This window comes from Lissotriton vulgaris, unplaced genomic scaffold, assembly GCF_964263255.1.
Source record: "Lissotriton vulgaris unplaced genomic scaffold, aLisVul1.2 SCAFFOLD_348, whole genome shotgun sequence".
Taxonomy (NCBI): Eukaryota; Metazoa; Chordata; class Amphibia; order Caudata; family Salamandridae; genus Lissotriton; species Lissotriton vulgaris.
Window position 1 is genome coordinate 1,638,294 of NW_028253059.1, and position 20,869 is coordinate 1,659,162.

The window sequence follows — 20,869 nt, forward strand, 5'->3', positions numbered from 1 at the left end:
TATCATATGCTGATGATACGCAGCTGCTCTTCCCTTTTAAACATCTTACATCGGAGATAATACAATCTTTCTCCGATGGAATGAAGGCAGTTGCAAGGTGGATGTCCTCCAATTTCCTTCAATGCAACGTTGGAAAAACGGAGGTGATGCTTTTCGGCGATGTAAAGGTCCAATGGTCTCCTGACTGGTGGCCTCCTGATTTGGGCCCAGTTCCTGAGCCCAAAACAGTGATCAAGAATCTAGGAGTCAGATTGGAACCAGAGTTGACTATGAAACATCACGTCACCATTACTGTAGGAACATGCTTTCACGTAATAGGTCTCCTTCGGAGGATTTTTCCTTTCCTCCCTGATTCTTATAGGAGAACCCTGGTTCAGGCTCTGATTATTAGCCGTCTTGATTACTGTAATGGTCTTCTGGCAGGAGCTAACGAAGAGGTTCTTAACCGCCTACAGATGGTACAAAATACAGCAGCGAGGTTGGTGCTGAATGCACCTCCGAGGTCTCCTTCCAGACCTCTGTTGCATAAACTACACTGGTTGCCCATACGGCAACGAGTAAAGTTTAAAACCTGCTGTATTATTCACAAAGGCCTTAATGAATTGGGACCAGAGTATTTAGCTAAAAAATTTGCTCCATACGCTCCTACCCGCACCCTCAGGTCTGGCGAACAACTTTTGCTAAAAATTCCCAAAATTAACAAGTCCAGGCAAGGAGGTAGGGCGCTGTCTGTGGTAGGCCCTAGTTTATGGAACTCCCTCCCGCTTTCCCTAAAACAGTGTAGGAATCACCTTAAGTTTAGAAAATACCTGAAAACTTTTTTGTTTAGTTCATGCTGAACAATTATCTGCTGGTTCTTACAAAGCCCTTGATTAAAAGTCATATTCCATTTAGCTCTTTTAAGTTTCTCATCCCAGGTGTCATAAGCGCGGAGATACTCCTTCGGGGGTTTATTCATAGCGCTATATAAGCACACAAATAAATAAATAAATAAATGTATATCGCCCGAAGATTCTGAAATGGGTAAAGGTTAAAAGGGATGGGCAAGAGTTTATACTTAAAAGCAGATTTCCACTTAGTTGATTATTTATGACAAAGCTTTGTAGTGCAAACACTTGAACCTTTGGCTTAAGCGCACTGCACACTGTAAAAAGAGCAAAAGATCTGATTTACAAATAAAAATAAAAGTGTTGCAGGTTGGAAATGACAATACGGGTAAGCACGCCAGTAAACCAAGCAGTGTTTCTGTCTCTAAAAGCAGTGTTTCTGTCTCTCTTTCTGTTCCTCTGTCTGCCCCTTTCTCTCTCTGTTTGACAACAAAATGGTGCCCTCTGTCTCTGTTATTTCACAAAATATCTCTACTGTGGAAAATTACTGATGCAAAAATATACATGAGGAATTGTTGCCATCTGCTACATAACAGCTGTAAAACAATAGGCACAGATTAATTATATAATTGGAAATTGTTTACAAATATTCTATCAAAGTTTGTTAGTTGAAGGTGCAACCTTGACTGCTACAGCTTTTCTATCATTTAAGTTTTTCAGTTTTAATTGCTTCTTTTAATTAGCAGTTTGCCATACTGGCTTCTTAAGAATTCAACATTATTACATTTCTGAACATGTTGTGTAGACAAAGGGTGTCTTTAATTCAAGTCTATGATTCAGGATCAATGAGCAGGTGGAATGTTGCATGTTTGCTACTTTTTAATCTTTAAATAAGTCCAATTACATGTAAATTTTTCTTCAGTATTGGTATGTTTGTTATGCATTATACAGACCAAAGATCACAAACCTATTTTGATTTGTACTACTGTTGGGCACCTATTTACTTACTTATACAATACTGCGTCACCTTCTCAGATGTGTCTGTAAAATGGACGTTTTGTCCTGAATTTTACTTCTGAATCTTGCCCTTTGGCCTGAATTATTACATTTGCTGCCCAGAATGTGTGGCCATCATCCCTTCCCTGAACAGATTTGGCAGTTTTAGTGAGCTACCCCTGCAAGTTTTCATTGATTATCTAAGGGTGTTTACATATGTTCCTCTTTTTACGTTATCCTCCCGCAAACCCTGCTGCTGCTTTTACTTACCGTGGCCGCCTGGCACAGAAATGACAGGGCGTGAATAGTGTATTTTCTTGACTACCTTCCAGACTACACAAACCACTGTCAAGTCAGATGTTCACAATTTAAGTGTACTTATTTCAGACATAAGGGTCTTGATCCAGTGGTGTTGGGGGTCTTGTCACGAGGCAGCTTGCACCAGTCCATGTCTCCTGTTAGGACCGTGAAAGTGGGGAGAGGAGGTGGCGTAAAGGGCAGACCTGATGATTTCTCTGCTGGGGAACACTTTACGATAATTATACACATTCTCAAATTGTGTCCCTTTGGTGATGTAGAGAACTCGTTTGACTTATAGCTGGGTTTATGTTTTATGAATACCACAGTTCACATGCATGTGCGAAGGTGCAATGAAATGTAGTTGTTTTTAATTCTGCTCTTACACTATCCACTTGGTAAGAGTATTATGAATCATTTATATGTGCTAAATATTCTGACCCAGATCGTCTTTACACTGACAATTCCTGTGTGAGTTCCAGTGTGTGCTGCTTGTACAGGGGCCAGACACACAGGGGGTAATGGGAGGATGCTTGCAATAAGTCTAACCACTGGCAATGCTTGCACAGCGACTCCTGCTGGTCTTGACTGGGAGCACTGCTCTCCGAGTGGCAAGCCGGCCTCCTCTCTCCTTCTCCCCTGCTCACTCTATCCCAGACTGTCCTATCCCTAATTCTCCTTATTCTAATGCTGTCTCCTTTCGCCTGTTGTTTTCCAATCCAAATTGGCCTGGTTTCCAGGTTTCTTCCCTGTGCTTTATTTGTAAAAAAAAATAATAAGTGCCAGGGCCCTAGACAGGCGGCCTCTGCAGTTTGCGCCACCCATTGCCACTGCCAGCGTTGCCAGTGACAGTACCTCTACAACTACTAAGCACCAAATTGGTAATAGTCTGACAATTCAGAATATTCCAGGCCTCTAAAGCTATAATAATGGGTTGGGTGGCAGTTATTAGTTGTTCTTAATGTTTATTGAATTAAAAACAATGGCTGTTCTGCTCACTCAAAATTACGCAAACAGCGCCACCATGTGGCAGCTGTCATGAGTGCCAGTGTTGACAATTAAGTGCCGGTGCTGAGCACCGGAAACAGCTGGCTCAAATTAAGCACTGAGAAAAGCCTAGTCCCCCTGGCTAACTCCCTTCAAGCTTGGCCTCTGTTCCTTTGTCTCCTTCCTCCCTTCTGTATACTTTTCGCAAGTGTTACCCTGCTCTTTCTCTGCTTCCCTCTTTGTCTTAATAACTTCCTTTTCCTGTGATTCCTCTCCACACTTCCCTCAGTTACTCCTCATCTAGGTTTCCGCCGCATACCTCCAAATTGTTTCTTCCAATTACAGGGAATCTTGCATTTCTGGGTCTTCATGGTCTGCTTGCACTCCTTGCCAGTCCGAGTGCCCTCCCGGGTGCCCAGGCCACAGTCGCCAGTGGTTGCCACGCACACACTCCACTGCCACTCCCCGCAATCTGCTTTCTTTATTTTCTTCTCTGTAGAAAGAGAAATAATCATTTGGATTACATGTAATTAAGTACCAGGATGTGTAACCAGATAACAAGCTCAAAATGACTGCCAGAGAGAAAGAGTCAGAACATAAGTTAACTGAGATCCGTGAGAATCAATAAAACTTAAACTGACAGCCACCTACTTACCCCCATTCCCAAGTCCCTCAATTTGGTAGCGCATGACCCTAATGTTGACTCAAAGCAAGTACCACCAAACCATCAAACAGTTTACCAAACTATCATACTTCACTAATCTTCAGGGTTATCCATGGATCATTTACTTACCAATGTAGCATTCCATCCCACAAATAGTTCTAGGGACAGATGGAGAGAGAAAAGGAGAAAAAGAGATAAAAGTGAGCGAAAAAGAGTGAGTGTAAGAAAATGCAGGCCGAAAAGAGAGAGATGAGGGTAAAAAGTGGGAGACAGAGAGAGTAAGAAACAGGAAGAAGAAAGTCCAAGTTATGTAATAAACAGAGATTTCAACTAATAAGCTGTAGAATGAGATTGATTTAGGAATCTTTTGTTAGAAAACTCAGAAGAGAAGAAAGTAGTAAGAGGTCTGCAGGAAGAGGGACAGAAGAGTCAGAAAAGAGAAAAGGTGAGTGAGAAAGAGAGAGTTTACAAAAGTGCCAAGGAAAAAGAGGGAAAGAGACAGATGAGGGACAAGAGACGCAGAGCAAGGCACAAGAGGGCGAGCGAGATTTTGAGAAACAGAAGCTGGGAAGAAAAGAAGAGAGGGAGGAACTAGGAGAGAAATAAACTGACAAATAGAGAGCAGCGAGGAGAGGAAAAAAGATTTGGGGAGAAGTAAATAATGTGAGATTGGGAGTGAGAAAGAGAGGATGAGTGGGAGCAAGAAAGGACATCAAAAGAGTAAAATAGAGTGAGATGCGAAAAAACGAAGAGAGTGAGAACATGAAATAGAGGCTATGAGAGAGAGGAAGAGAAAGTGAATTGGAAGAATGGGAAGAGAGAGAGGAAAGGCTGGAACCACACTCGGTCTCTAAGGGCTCTTTTGGTAGCTACAATGCCACAATGCCCTTCATGGACTAATTCAATGACCTGTTGTCTTAGGCTCTCGGATATGACAATCCTCGGGCCTCTCAATACATCACCTTCATTGGTCACGGACAATTCATATTGTATATTTTTTACTTTGCCATTGTCAGCAAGAGATTTAACACCACTTTTCCAGGATTGAGTTGAAGTGATGTCTTTGAGGATAAGCATGTTCTTGTCAGCAAAAGTAGCAGTAACAATCTGTTCAATGGATAGGACTGCTAGCGTACTGGACTGCACAAAGAATTTTATGCACTCCTCAGATGTTTTGAATGCTGAGCTGTGACAATTTAGCAGTACTCAAGAAAAATAATTACCAGAGTTCTGGTCTTTAAACGGATTGTTCACAATTGCGTAGTGATACTCCTGCAGTCTCAAACCCACCTCTTGAGGCGCGTGGCATCTTGGCTTTTGAATATCCAAAAATAGTGATCAGCGCTTGATGGCCTGTTATGATAGTAAAACCTTTTTCATATAGAAACACATGAAATTGTTCACAGGCCCACAACACAGCCAAGTTCTCCTCCGGCTGAGAAAAGGTATGTTCTGTGTCAGACAAGCTTCGACTTGCATAGGCTACAACCTGTCTCTAGGCATTCGAATGACCATAATGTTGAGCAATTAAAATATAGTGCTAAACAACCCATTTGCTTTACGCAAAAACAAATGACGTGAATTCTGCATACCCCTATATGTAAACAGTGGAGTAAACAGTGGAGCCCTGCTGTCTGGGAGGACGTGTGTGCAACTACCTGATGGAGCGAATCTGCCAGCCAGCTGTCAAAGACGCAAAATGTACAACACAGCGACATCTGGGTTAGCGAAAGTGATGTCACCTTCAGTTCCCTATGAGGATGAGCATGTTTCATCCCTTACTGACCTCATTCCATGTGGCTCTTAGTTGCTCAAAGAGCTTTGATGAAACCTCAACAACTCAACCCCATCATTGGGAAAGCAAAAGGATATCCCCTGATTCTGGAATCATTGGAATGATTGCTCTAGTCCAAGCAGTTCTGCACATATTGTCATTTGAACTCCCTGGTCACTACCCCAAGGCATTTTATTTATATTTATTTATTTATATCATTTATACAGCGCACTTTTACCGACTGGTGTCCTGGCGCTGAAGTGATAGCTCCTCTAAGTATCCGATCACCAGCCTAGTGCGTGAAGAGACATGTTTTTAGACTTTTTCGAAAAGCATCAGGTTAACGCTTTGTTTTAGGGACATAGGTAAGGCATTCCAGGCGGTCGCGCCCCTCTGACAAAACTTCTGCCCCCCCAGCACACCTTCCTGAAGCAGGCTGTCTTAATCAGCCCCCTACTGGGCGACCTAAGTTGTCTGCCTGGCTTGTACCATTGGAAGTACTGCTGGAGAAACAATGGACCAAATCCATGTGCCGCCTTATAGACTATGCACAAAGATTTAAACAAGATACGTTTACGCACTGGCAGCCAGTGCAACTTCTCCAGCTCCCGAGAGACTGATGCAAACTTGGGCAGTCCGGTAATGAGACGGGCAGCCGCATTTTGCAGAACCTGCAGTTTATTAAGCAGCCCCTGCTGGGCCTCAAGAAGTAGACTATTGCAATAGTCAAGACGGGAGAGCACAAGTGCCGTCACCACAGTCTTTTTGCACCCCTCCGGCAGGAGGGGGAGGATCTTCCTGATGATTTTCAGGGTCCATTGGATAGAAGAAATCAGCCCATTAACTTGAGGTTTGAAGGAAAGTTGATCATCAATGAGAACTCCCAAGTTCTTAACCTTCGTTACAGGAGAAGGAGGGGTTCCCATTTCTTCAGGCCACCATTTGGGACTCCAGAAGTTTACTTTTGAGCCAAAAAGTAGGACCTCAGTTTTGGAGGAGTTCAATTTTAGGCAGTTTCTTGCCATCCAGGAGCTGACAGCTGTCATGCAATCCTGAAACCTGGCGGCTACGCCTTCTTCTCTCCCGGGAGCAGCGATACAACGATCTGAGTGTCGTCTGCATAGGATGTTAATTCAAACCAGTAAGACCGTATTACCAGGGCAAGAGAAGATACATAAATATTGAATAGGGTGGGGCTTAAAGAGGATCCCTGAGGGACTCCCCCTGGGAGTTTGAAAGGTCTTGACTCAAAATCTCCCAGAGCCACCACCTGAAACCCATTCGCAAGGAAGGCTTTCAGGATGCTCAAGGCTTTCCCCTGGATCCCGCAGTCCTCTAAACTGTCCACCAAAATACTATGGTGGACCGTATCGAAGGCCGCGGACAGGTCAAGAAGGACCAGTGCTGCCTGGCCCCCTGCATCCATCGCATTCCTAACCTTCTCAGTAGATTTGATCAGGGCGGTCTCGGTGCTGTGTCCTTCCCTGAACCCATGTTGAGCTTTATCCAGACCCTGGGAAGTTCGCAAGAAGGCACAGAGCTGAAAGTTCATAGCCTTCTTTATGAGTTTGTCTGGCAGCGGCGATAGCTATTGGGATCGGCGATATCTAGTGATGGTTTCTTGAGCAATGGAACAATAGAAGACCGTTTCCAACTAGTAGGAAAATCGCCGATATCGAACATCTGATTAAAAAGATTGGCAAGGGTGTCAGCTATCGGAATAGCTGCCAGCTTAGCCACTGAGACCGGCCAAGGATCACGGGGAGAGCCCGATTTCGTAGCAAACAGCAGTTTTTTAATGTCCTCGGAACTCACTGTACCGAACACAGAAAGTTTTGCCTCTTGTAGGTTGGCACCCGGATTCCTATGAGAACCATCAAGTAGGCATTGTCCAACTTGAGGCTCAAGTGCAGTGAAAATGAGTTCCACCTTACTAAGAAAGAAGTTGGCTAGGGTCTCACAGAGTTCCAAACTCGGTGGGACGATCACCGGCTTGGAAATGGCCAGACTGGAGACCGTATTAAAGAGTTCCCTAGGTGAATTACTGGCCCCCTCGATACGATTGGTAAAGCAGGTACACTTTGCCTTCCTTATCATATCTTTCTAGGCCCTTTGGCTAGATTTAGGTTTAGCTTTGTCCGTCTCAGAGTAATTTGTGTGCCAGTTTCGCTCGAGCTTCTTGCACACTAGCTTAAATTCTCTAAGCTCATCCGTGAACCATGGGACTGATGGAACCGTGCGAGTGGAGCGGCATTTTTTCGGTGGGGCTAATGTGCTACATGCCCAATCAATCCAGTCAGTATACATGGCAGCCGCTCTATTCACATCGGCTGGCAGAGTGATCATTGAGAATACCAACAGCTTCTCCAGTGCATTGCCCTCCACCTTCTTCCAGGGTCTGCATGACCTGATTATTTTCCTAACCTGCCTTGCCTTGCCCAACAAGGGGCTCGAGATGTTAAACAGCACGGCAGCGTGGTCAGTCCAGACCACAGGTTCCGTTTTGACAAACTGCAGATCCGGATTATTCGTAAAGACACCATCAAGAGTATGTCCTGCTAGATGCATTGCCCCCTTAACCACCAAGGCAGGAGCAGCCCATTTGGTGGGTGCCCTCAGATTCTTTGGGGGTCTCACACCAGGAAATCATGGCTGTTACTGGGGAATACCATGACAGTAGCCACTTTATCCCACAGCCTACGGGATACTGGTGCAGAACCTTCATCCTTGCCTGCTACTATCCTGGTTTTGACCTCGCATGGTACGACACTCATGACATGTTCATCACTGATGACAACACTGTGCATGACATGGTGTGAGTTATAATGCAAGTTACAGTTACTTCAGTTAATACAAACACATATAAACATACACGGCATCCATGATGTATTACAGAGCATGGACTCAGAGGCAAAGAAGCTGCCAGAAAGTCCACTAGCTGTGTGAGACATCCACCTAGGGAGGTCCCCTCACCATCGAAGCCTCTATCGCTCCACCTTCAGTGAAAGGAGCCATGATTTCAAACCACAGCCCTGTCTTTAACTAGTGAGCTGCCTCAGGTCAGATGCAACCTACACTGAGGCAGCACATTGTTTTGTGTAATCAGGCGCATCGCCTCAGTTTGGACCAAGTGAACCTAGTTAAGGGCAGCGCATACACGGACAAAGTGCTCAATAAGTAATTCGGGCTCAAAAGCCTATCTCCAGCTCCCTCTGATCTCTCAAAGCACAACCTTTGAATAATTGTTCTAATTGGTTTACATTTTTTTATCACTTTATAATGTTTCGCCTGAAAGATCAGTGATTGATGCACTGGTATGGGGTTGCTGCATTCTTGAAGATGTTGTGCTGGGACAGTTGTACCTCGCAAATCAGCTACATTTAGACCACTCTGTCATGCTGTGCGGGTATATCGCCAAAATATTGCTTAAAAAGCATTGTGAAAAGCAAATATTGTGTCAAAAAAAATGTGATGTCAAAAATATTGTGGAAAGTGGAAAACGCCGTTTTTCGAAAGATGAAAAAGACGGCTGCTGCAGCGCAACTCTAAGGTTCTGAAGATATCGTTTCCAGAACCACCCCTGTGGGAAAGAACCAATAAAAAGTTCAACACACGAGAAAGGCACTGGGCAATTTTATGGCGCCGGGTCATGTATGAGCTAGGCTACAGTCCATTCAAGCTGTGGGGTCCTGATCAGAACTCCCCACTAAATAGGAGTTCGAAACGCGTAGACCGCTATTTCTGCACCATAAGATCTCTAAAACTTATATTATCATTCAAAAAGTTTTTCAGAACAGAAATATTGTTATCTATGGTGATGACTAAATTTACTATTGTATATTAAATTGTATATAAAGTATGTGTGAGAGTGTGAGAATGTACATTGGAATGTTGATCAACAGAGGATGAAAGTAGAGTATGAATTTGTGTTAATTTAGTAGTTTTTATCACAAATGTGTTCTTTTTGTATGTATTGTTGCATCTTATTAATGTGTAATTGGTAAATTAGAACCAAGAAATGAACTAAAAATGTATTAATAAAAAGTGATTCATTCAGACTGAACTGTAAGTCTTGCTCGCATATTGAGTTTAATTCCAATGCCGAAGAAATAGAGGTGATTTACTGAGGATTACAGTATTAGCAATTATTTAGTTTTGTAGTCAAAAATATTGTGGAACAGAATATAGAAGGTAAGAATATCCTCTGAAATGCATTTATATATCTTTTGTAAATATAGTTGTAAGTAAAATCATTTTTAATTATTTAGTTAAGTGTTATTATTTTTGTGCTTTTGCTTATTAATATGTTAGGGATGTTTAATTATTTTTTGTATGTTTTTTAAGTTGGTCATATATTTTATTTTTTGTATATTATATGCCATTTTGTTTTGGGGTTTGTTGAGTTTGTAGGAGAATGGGGTGGGACATTTTGTAAAAAAGTTGTCATTGATTATAAAATAATTTTAATAAATTGTAATTTGTTAGTTATGGAAATAGATTTTTACTTAATAGATACATTTAAAATAGGGTAATAGTTTTTTCTTTGCTCATTGTTTAATTAATTAATTGACAGTTGATTATTTATTTGCTTTCATTAATATGGATATTAATTACATATATACTTTTTTGGGATAATAATTAATTTTCTATTGTTTTTTTTTTAAATAACATCTTTTGTTTATTTTCCTGCCATTCATTTAGGTTGGTTTGGTATTGTTTTGAAATATTAGTATCCTAAAGTTGGAAGGGTTTTAAATCTATTTTAATGTTCAAATGATATCGTATAATATAATTCTCTATATAATTTCATATGTTCACTTTGGGTTTTTAGTTTTAAATTATATCAGTTATATAATGTTCAAATATATACTTTTGATATGAGTATGGAAATATATTTTGGGGTTTTTCATTTTATATATAAGTATTTCATTTAGTATTAATTTAGGATAGGGAAAATAAATCTAGAATTTTACATTTTCCCTAATATAGCCTTATGGCCCGCTTTAGCGGGCTATACCGTCTATTAAAGGCCGCTCCCGTGTTAAAGTCTGAGCCGAAGGCGAGGGAATTTAACACGGGAGTGGGACTTCAATAGCCGGTACAGCCCTGCTACAAAAAAGTTATAAGGCTTTTAGAACATTTTGCCACTGGAGGACAGAAGCTCAAGTGGATTTAAATCCCCTCAAGCTCTGAGAGGCCTTTGTAAAACATTGGAATGTTGCTCTGCGGGCCTTTACCGGCCCGTAGAAGCAGGGAGCACTCCATTGTCTTCAATGGAGCTCCCAACATTCCTTTGTTCTAATGTTGCTAATGCTGGAGTGGAAATAGTAAGTCTGACTTCTTCAGAGTCCAGCACTTTCCCTACTGTTGCTCCGGTTGAAGTGGGAAAAGTGTATCTGATCCCTCCAACCTTTCTAAAGGCCAACACTTTCCCTACTGTTGCTCACCTCCAAATGGGAATAGTAAATTAAACCCCTCTAAAGTCCACCAAGTTCCCTAATATTGCTAACACAGGAGTGGAAATGGTAAATCTGACGCCACCAAAGTCTAAAACTTGCCCTAATGTTTCTCAGGTTGGAGTGGGAGTAGTAGTTCTGACCCCACCAAAGTTCAACACTTGCCCTAATGTTGCTTATGCCAGAGTGAGAATTGTAAATCTAGCCCCTTTAAAGTCCAATACTTTCACTAATGTTGCTTACATTGGAGTGGGAGTAGTGAAGTTGACCCCTTCAAGTCTATTTTTTATCAGATTGTTTTTGTTTTAATATTTTTACTTTTAAATGTTACTTTTAAAAGTTAGTTTCATGACAAATAATTCCATTATTAATTTTTGAAGTAATATTTGTTTATTAATTTATTTTTTCTGTTAAGGTTGTTATTGAATACATTTATTTATATCTAGCGGTTGTTGTTGTTTTATTATTTATGCTTAAATAAGAATTGTATTTTCTAAATATTATGTTTATTATTTTTTGCAACTATTTTTAAGCATATGTTTTTATTTTCGGCTTGTAAGTTATACATTTTTATTATATTTTTATATTCTAAAGATATATTTGTAGTTAACATAGTGCATAATAGTAAAAGTTTTATTTGCATACCTATGTTATGACATTATTGTGATCCTCTACATTTTGTTGTAAATATTTCTGACTTTACATACAAAGAGGCTCATTATGCTGGCGGGCCCGCCATCATAGTCCGCCCGACACCCTAACGGTGATAGGACCGACCGCTAGCCGTGCGGCGGTCCCACCAGCCCAATTAGGATGCGCCCCACATAGTTTTAGTTTGAGTTTAAAACATTTATAAAGCACACGTTCACCTGGCGGTTTCTTGGCGCTATGGAGTACTGAACCTTAGAGAACAGGAAGGTCAAGAGGGAGTGGAGAGGTTTATAGTGGGAAGGCTTGTAAAAATAAAAAGGTTTTCAGCGCCTTTCGGAAGTGAGAGTATTGGGTGGAAGATCTGAGGTGGGCTGGTAGAGAGTTCCAGAAGGAGGGGGCGAGTGTGGAGAATTTCGAGCCCCCCCCACTTTTTGCGCCTAAAATGGGGAACTGTCAGCAGATGTTGGGAAGATGAGCGTAGTTCCCGGGCTGGGGCATAGGTTTTCATTTCCGAGGAGATAAAGGCAGGGGCGGATCCGGCCCGGGCCTGAAAAGTGATACAGCCCATCTTGAACTGGGAACGTTCTCGGATGGGGAGCCAGTGTAAAGACTTGAGGAGCGGCGTGACGTGATGGGATTTGGCCAGGTTGTAGACTAGGCGGGCAGCCTGGTTTTGGACCAGCTGTAATCGCCGTATACTGTTTGCGGGCATGCCACAGTATAGGGCGTTGCCGTAGTCTAAGTGAGAGATAACCATTGCCAGGACAATGAGCTTTAGGGCAGAGAAAGAAAAGAAGCGGGAGACCCTTCGAATGGTGCGAAGTGAAAGAAAAGAAGAGGACACCGCTGAACTGACCTGGGAGTGCAGGGTGAGTTGATCGTTCAGTTTGATTGTTTTCACGGAGGAAGATGGAGAGGGAGGGGGACCTAGGGAGGGGGGCCAAAAGAGGGGGGTCCAGGGACTGGAGGAACCACCCGTCAAAACCAGCTCGGTTTTGTCTGGATTTAATTTCAGGTGGTTGTGGTTCATCCAGTCTCGGATGAAGATCATAATAGATTGAAATTTGGTCATGGACTCAGGGGATGATGACACAGAAAAGATGAGCTGGAGGTCGTCCGCATAGTTATAGACGGAGACCTCCATTTGCTGAAGGGCAAAGATGAGGGGGGCAATGTACAGATTAAACAAAAGTGGGGAAAGGGAGGAGCCCTGAGGAACCCCGCATTGTACCTTCCGTGGCTCCGCCGAGAAGTCACCCAGGCGCACAGCTTGGGTGCGGTCCCTGAGGAAGGAGGACAGCCAGACCAGGGCAGAGCCTCCAACCCCGGCCGCCCTGACACGGGAGAGTAAGATGGAGTGATCAACCGTGTCAAAGGCGGCGGAGAGGTCGAGGAGGTCTAGGGCCTGGGGGAGGTTGGTGTCCATGCCCTCTCTGAGGTTGTCGAGGACCGAGAGCACCACAGACTCTGTGGAGTGTGCGGAGCGGAAACCGGCCTGGCGGGGGGCTAGCACCCCCTTCTCCTCCACGAAGGCAGTGAGCGCTCTGGTCACGTGTCGCTCTAATACCTTCCCTAGAAAGGGTAGTAGAGAGATGGGGCGATAGTTGACAAGAGCGGAAGGGTCGGCGCCAGGTTTTTTGAGGATGGGGACAATGATGGCTGATTTTAGGGATGGAGTGACAATGCCCTGAGACAGAGAGCTGTTCAGAAAGGTGATCGGGGGTTGCACACAGATCGAGTAAATGTGCCTGAGGATGTGAGCAGGACAAGGGTCTAAAGGGAGGCCAGATTTAACCAAGGGGAGGAGGGAGAGGAAAGTCTCTTCCGTCAGAAGGGGGAATGAGTCAAGGCGAGCCTCGACTGAAGGACATCGTGGGTCAAGGAAAGAAGGGGAGGTGGGGGGATATTGGCTTTGATTTTTGAGATTTTATCCAAGAAATAAGTATTAAGGGAGTCGCATAGAGCCTGGGAGGGGGAGGGTTTGAGGGTAGCTCTATCGGAGTAGGCGAGGTCGTGGACGATAGAGAAGATTTCTTTGGGCTGGTTTACGGCAGCCAAGATTTTTGAGGAGAAGTAGGCCATTTTAGTGGTCAGAATAGTTTTTTTATAATGAGACAAGAGGGTGACCACCATGGGTACCCCCCAAGAGCACCTCCCGGGGGCCCGCAACGGGCCCCCAAAGCCAATCCCTGCCAGCCCTTCCATGGCGGCATCGCCGCCAGGGAAGGGCCAGTTTACCACTCACATCATAATATGGGTGGCGGTGCCTGCTCAGCACCGCCACCATATTACTGGCCCAGCACCACCCTGCCGGCAATCGGAACGGTTGCCAACCGGCGGAAAAGTGGCGGACGGACTTTCCGTCTGCCGCAATACCCACCACCATCATAATATGGTGGGGGTATTTCTCCTTACGCCATTGTAATGAGCCCCTAAATTTGTAAAGTGGCTAACTGTGTCCTAGTTTCTTTTTTGTGATATTTGTGTTTTACAATTGTTTTGTTCCCAACATTATGTCAAACAACTGCTATGTGGCCACTACAGCTTCGGAATCACTTTGGCCAAATAGCAGGGTTTACTTAAATGGCAGTGATTCGCTTACTGAAAGGTTTCAGGAAGCCAACACTGAGTGGAGGAAGTATGTTGATATTCCTGGACCCCCAAAGGCCCTAAATATGTCAATTAGCTTGAGCTCTAAAAATATAATAATGTTTGAAATAAATACGAGTGCAGTCGAGAGACATTGCTTTATTCATTTTGTTGTTTATCTAAGAAATAGGAACATGATTTATCGCCTTAGTTTCTGCAGATTTCTTAGATGTCTTTCGTGTATTTAATCTACTCTTCCTGTAGAAATATGAAACTAGGAGTCCATATTTTTATTTTTTCTATGAATCTATGGTCTATGGTTCATGTTGGTTTAAAATCATATGGCAATACAAATAGTGATGTCTTATCGCTAAATATCACTTTTACTCTCACATAATTGTCTTCCAAATTCATCAACTAATACAAAGTCTGACCCATCAATTAAATATTCATATATTTATAATGGAGTGTCCTGGTATTTCTAACATACTCACCTGACTACATAAAATAAAACATTCTGAGCATTCTTAGTTTCTAATCCACATTAACATCATAACTGCGGACTCCAGGGTGCTCTCAGCCTGTCACCAGTAGTTCTGAAAGAAAGGTAGCTCCCAGAAGTGAAACCAAAGCTAGGTGTGTATAGAATTTCTGGCTATATGGTCAACTTAGATCAATCTTTGCATAGGAAGACTAAAAGTCACACACTTTTGTAACACAAAGACATGCAAGATCACTATTGCATTTTCACTTGCTAGCTCTTTCTATTCCTCCTTGAAGACTGAATTGACGACTGAGTCTTCAGCTGATAATAAGTAGTGCAATCTTATTGTTTTTATGGGATGTTTAGAGAAATCACTGTCTAACAAAAGAAAGCGAGTGTTGCGAGCACCAAATATTATATTGAACAGAAGATGCTTAGCTGACTGCAGTAGCAGTATTAAGTGATCTCAGGGCAAGTATATTGGAAAGTGACATACAAAGGCTCAATGTTTCCTTACTTAATGGCCACTAGATACTATCCACCCACCAGATTGAGGCACTGTACATCAATATTGGTACTTTGTATCCATAAGGGAGCTTAAGAGATGCATCGAGAGCGACATATTGCTTAATAAATTGGTTGACTTTCTGCATCTAGGATGCCAGGCCTTTTCTTGGTGTCCGAGGACAGTTAAGGCTGACTGGGCTGCAACTGTAAAAATGTGAGGTCTTTTACTGTGAGTTTTCTTTGTCCACAATGCTGGTGAACTCCAACCTGATGACCAAGTACTCCACTTCCCCCCTTGACTCTCGCAGGATAGTGAGTTCCAACAGCCAAGACATACTTGAGGACGTACAGTGAGGTTGGACACCTAGAATTAGGGGTGCACATAATTTACTTATTTGCTGTAGTTTATTTATGTGAAATTACAGTAAATTGTGTGAGATTATGCTGAATTACGCCAGGAGAACACTTCGTAGTAAATCTTGAGCCACAATGAACAAATGTACTTTAGCAAAAGGAAGAAACTCTTCAAAGACATATAATGATTCTTGTTTTTCTTGTTCAAGGCCAAGAGTAACATTACAGTTCCAGGGTTTCGGATGCAGTGATTTGTTTTCATTGAGGTTTGGATGAGGTTTCAGTATTCTCCCAGGACTGTTTTGATGCACCTGCTACAAATTCCAAACATGTCGCTCAACAATACACTTCCCCAAAGGACAGAATGCTTACCCTTTTTTTGAAAAACAGTGCAGTCTTCCTGGGTGTCCTAACGATGACAGGTCAAAACCTTCCTTTTAAATTTTCATAAGTCATCCCTATTTAGGCCCTATTACCCAAAGGGCAGAATGCATTTAAAAGAAGGAAATTTAGAAATTTAATGTTAAACATATCCTTACAGTGAAAAAACACCCAAAAGCTATTATCACTGTAGCAAGGCGGACTGTTCCAAAGGAAAACAGTGGGCTAAATTATTACATTCAATACTGCTAATTTTAGTAAGGAAACAGTCAAAAGAAGAATTGAACAGCTATTTTTAATTGTTACTAACAATCCAACTCAATAGTGATGTTAGATTTTTGATAAATGTTAGGGAAAGGTACCTTTAGAAAGTTACCTTTTCCTTGTGTAAATAAAGCCTGGGGAGGCCTATTTACATGAATTCTCCCATTTCTGCCAGTCAGTAATTAGCATCTGAATAAGTGTGAATGGGTATGAAATTCCTCCTAGGAGCAAAGACTGAGCAGATATGATCCCTCTAAACCAGAGAGAATATGCAGGGTGGGGCGTGAGCATCCTATTTGACATTATAGTGTCAAATCCTGCTTGGTAGGTTGTCTTGTGTTTTACATATAACAACCGGGGCGCACTTCAAAGGGCATCCTCTGTTGCAGGCAAATACAAGCTGAAACCTGGGCAGGGCCCTTCCTTTATCCTACCAGCAAGAAAGGTTCCAATTATATGTTTCAATTCCTGCTCGAGTGTCAAATGCTGCTTGACAGTTCTGCTGGGGTTTTCATAGAACACTGGGCACACACTTGAAATGGGGTAAGCAGGATGCCTAAATATTGCGTGTGTGTGTGCGGTATGGTTGTTGCAAAACCCATCCTTGTTCCACCAGACACATTTCTCTGGATTTAATGGGGGGTAAAATAACTTATGTGGGAAAACACTAAGATTACTATACTACATTCCTCACACACACCCAGGCCTCAAATCCCAAGTTAAGTGTGGCCGAAGATTTCTGCCATCTTGAAAATGCGAAAAATGTAAATGGTTGGCACAGGGAACCTTTACCCCATTGGTTACGGTCTGCTCAGGAGTCCTTCCCACCCACTAGTTTGTGTGAGGCATAAATGCAACACATTCCATGCACCCACTGTAGAAGACTCCTATGCCTATGGAAGATTAGAAGAGGATGAAAGGTGCTTCCTGAGACCTGAGAAGGTCCTAGAAGAGTGGCCCTGCTCTACCTCTTGCACCCAAGACAAAGAAGTAGACTCCAAGGATCATATTGGTGATCTTCTGTTAAAGCTTAAAAAACACACAACAAACTAGTGACAAATGGACCAGGACTGGACCTTGGTGTTTGGCCACTGCATGGCACCCTAAGACAGAGGTCTTCAATCTGTGGGGCGCGACCCCCAGGGGGGTCGTGGAGTCCTTGGAAGGGGGTCGCCGATTCTGCCAGAGCACACAGTTCCTGGTGGCTGATGGAAGGCCTCACCGAGGTGTGAAAAACATCAAAGCCTCATTAACATGTAAAAGGTCTTCTAAAGACCTGTCAAGTACTCGGGTGTGGTTATGTGTGTGTGTCCCTGAAGCCGTTTCTGGGGGAGGAGGAGAGGTGGGGGGGGGGCGGAGGGGGGCTGGGGGAGCAGGCTGTAGTGTAGCCCTTTGAGGTCAATGCATATTGCGCGCCTGGAGCTGTGAGTCCAATGACACGTCCCCCGCCCCCAGCAGGGAGGCACAGAGATGCCCTCCCATGATCGGGAAAGAAGGAAGAAGAGCTGAGAGATACTGACCCTCCCCCCCCCCCCCACCCCCCCCACGAGAGAGGCACAGAAAAGGTGGGTGGATGAATGATGGGTGGATGGATGGATGTAAGGATGAAGGATGGAAGGATGTGTGAAAAAGTGGGTGGATGAATGATGAATGGATGGATGAAAGGGTGGATGGAAGGATGAAAGGATGGATGGATGAAAGGGTGGATGGATGGAAGGGTGGATGGTTGGATGAAAGGATGGAAGAAAGGGTGGATGGATGGAAGGATGAAAGGGTAGATGGATGAAGGATGTATGGATGGATAAAAGGTTGTATGGATGGATAAAAGGTTGCATGGATGAATAATGGATGGATGGATGGATGTGTGAAAAGATGGATGGATGAAAGGGTGGATGGATGGAAGGATGAAAGGGTAGATGGATGAAGGATGTATGGATGGATACAAGGATGTATGGATGGATACAAGGTTGTATGGATGGATAAAAGGTTGCATGGATGAATGATGGATGGATGGATGTGTGAAAAGATGGGTGGATGAATGATGGGTGAATGGATGGATGAAAAGGTGGATGGATGAAGGATGGATGTATGGATGGAAGGATGAAAGGGTGGATGGGTGAAGGATAGATGGATGAAGGATAGATGTAAGGATGAAAGGGTGGACGGATGAAGGATGAATGGATGGATGAAAGGGTGGATGGATGGATGAAAGGGTGGATGGATGGAAGGATGAAAGGGTGGACTGATGAAGGATGGATGGAAGGGTGGATGGATATATGGATGGATAAAAGGTTGCATGGACGAATGATGGATGTGTGAAAAGGTGGGGGGATGAATGATGGGTGGATGGATGGATGCAAGGATGGACGGATAAAGGATGGATGGATGGAAGGATGAAAGGGTAGATGGATGTATGGATGGATAAAAGGTTGCATGGATGAATGATGCATGGATGAATGTGTGAAAAGGTGGGGGGATGAATGATGGGTGGATGGATGGATGAAAGGGTGGATGGATGTATGGATGGATAAAAGGTTGCATGAATGAATGATACATGGATGGATGTGTGAAAAGGTGGGTGGTTGAATGATAGGTGGATGGATGGAAGGGTGGATGGGTAAAGGATGGATGGAAGGATGAAGGGTTGGGTGGATGAAGGATGGATTTATGGAAGTAAGGATGAAAGGTGGATGGGTGAAGGGTGGATGGGTGAAGGATAGATGGATGAAGGATAGATGTATGGATGTAAGGATGAAAGGGTGAACGGATGAAGGATGGATGGATGAAAGGGTGGATGGATGGAAGGATGAAAGGGTGGACGGATGAAGGATGGATGGATGGATGGATGTATGGATGGATAAAAGGTTGCATGGATGGATAAAAGGTTGCATGGATGGATGAATGATGCATGGGTGGATGTGTGAAAAGGTGGGGGGATGAATGATGGGTGGATGGATGGATGAAAGGGTGGGTGGATGGATGTATGGATGAAAGGGTGGATGGATGAAGGATGGATGTATGGATGGGAGGATGGGAGGATGAAAGGGTGGATGGATAGATGGATGGATGGATAAAAGGTTGCATGGATGAATGATGGATGGATAAAAGGTTGCATGGATGAATGGTGGATGGATGTGTGAAAAGGTGGGTGGATGAATGATGGGTGGATGGATGGAAGGGTGGAGGGGTAAAGGATGGATGTATGGATAGAAAGATGAAAGTGTGGATGGATGAAGGATGGATGGATGGATGGAAGGATGAAAGGATGGATGGATGTGTGAAAGTGTGGGTGAATGAATGATGGATGGATGTGATGAGGCCTAACAGGCGCATTTATGGTTGTCAAAAGATGATGATGAGGAGTACCAGTTTCTAGAAACTTTTGTCGGAAGGGGGTCCTTACCCCTAAAAAGGTTTTACAAGGGGGTCTCGGCATCAAAAAGTTTGAAGACCTCTGCCCTAAGAGTATCTACATGCCTCCCCTGAAGGGGGGGAGCTTTAGAAGTTTACTCCTGTGACGGATTGGGACTTAAAGGACTAAAAAGTCAGAAGGTAAATATTTGACCTAACGAATCTGGTTGGTGTATCCAACCTGCGCGTCAAATTGCACCTAGGTCCTGATCTACCGTGACAATTGACTATCATTGACAGTTTATGCTTCTTGGTGCTATTCCTATTAAAATCTTTAAAATGTCATATCTACGTACCCCTTATTGGATTTTTTACCATGAGAAACGTCACAATCGCTGAACATGAATCCCCTACCTGGCTTCTCCTTCTTCACAGCATCCGCACCAACAACGGCAAACACAAGGAACATTGCCATGAGGCTCACAACAAGAAGCCGATGATGCTGCAGCTGCATTCTGTAACGAGGGACAAAAAGGAAAATGTAAGCACTCAGCAAACCAATAAAAAAAATGGCAGTCATGTATGATACCTGCTTTCCATCTCTCACTCAGCTCTCCTATCAAACAAATGGCTAATTTCTAGCCTCACTTGTTTAGTAAAATCCAAAACTTCTTTCTTAAGACTTGTTCATTTCCTCCCTGCAGTTTCCAATAATTCATTGTGCCAACCCATTCAAGATCATTCCACTAGCTCTTCATGCAGCTTCCACACTTCCTTCACTAATGGTGGGCTTGCTTTCAGCATTATTTCATAACAACAATAGTAACTTCATGCTGTTTCATTTCAAGATCAAATAAAGCAACCGTATGTGCCAGCCATACTCTCCCATATCCATTTCCCATCCCTCATTATCACTTTAGAATAGGCATCTGTAGAGCCTTGTGTCTCTTGGGCATCTTAACAGCATCAGTGCTGCCTAATTGTAAGTTGGCACATGGCATTTGTATAATAGTATAACTTGATTGCTCATAGGAGAGTTCAATGGGTGATTTCCCCTGACCTACGCTTATCAATAAGAACATTAAAGCGGATCTTTGGACAACTTACCCCTAATTCTCTTTTTATTTTAGTTATGGCTTGTATCCAGATGAACTATGCCATGAAACAATCCCAGAAGAAATGCATCACGGTTCCACCACAAACCTGGTATTGGATGGCATATGTGGCACATTGGAGCAGGGGTTGAATACCAGGGGCCTTATTTATGAAGGCCTTGCGCCACCGGTG

The 20,869-nt window shown here is 43.3% G+C and overlaps 1 protein-coding gene across 1 annotated transcript in view; it reads right to left on the minus strand.

Moving 5' to 3' along the window:
* Positions 1 to 20,096, minus strand: part of LOC147661174 (pleiotrophin-A-like) — a 115,705-nt gene extending 95,609 nt beyond the window's left edge. Inside the window, exons 1-2 of the mRNA XM_086951264.1 lie at positions 19,997 to 20,096; positions 3,427 to 3,600 (exon numbers count right to left, since the gene is read on the minus strand). Coding sequence (XP_086807390.1) covers positions 3,427 to 3,600; positions 19,997 to 20,096 — 274 coding nt within the window. The remainder of the gene's footprint in view (positions 1 to 3,426; positions 3,601 to 19,996) is intronic.
* Positions 20,097 to 20,869: the final 773 nt, after the last annotated feature.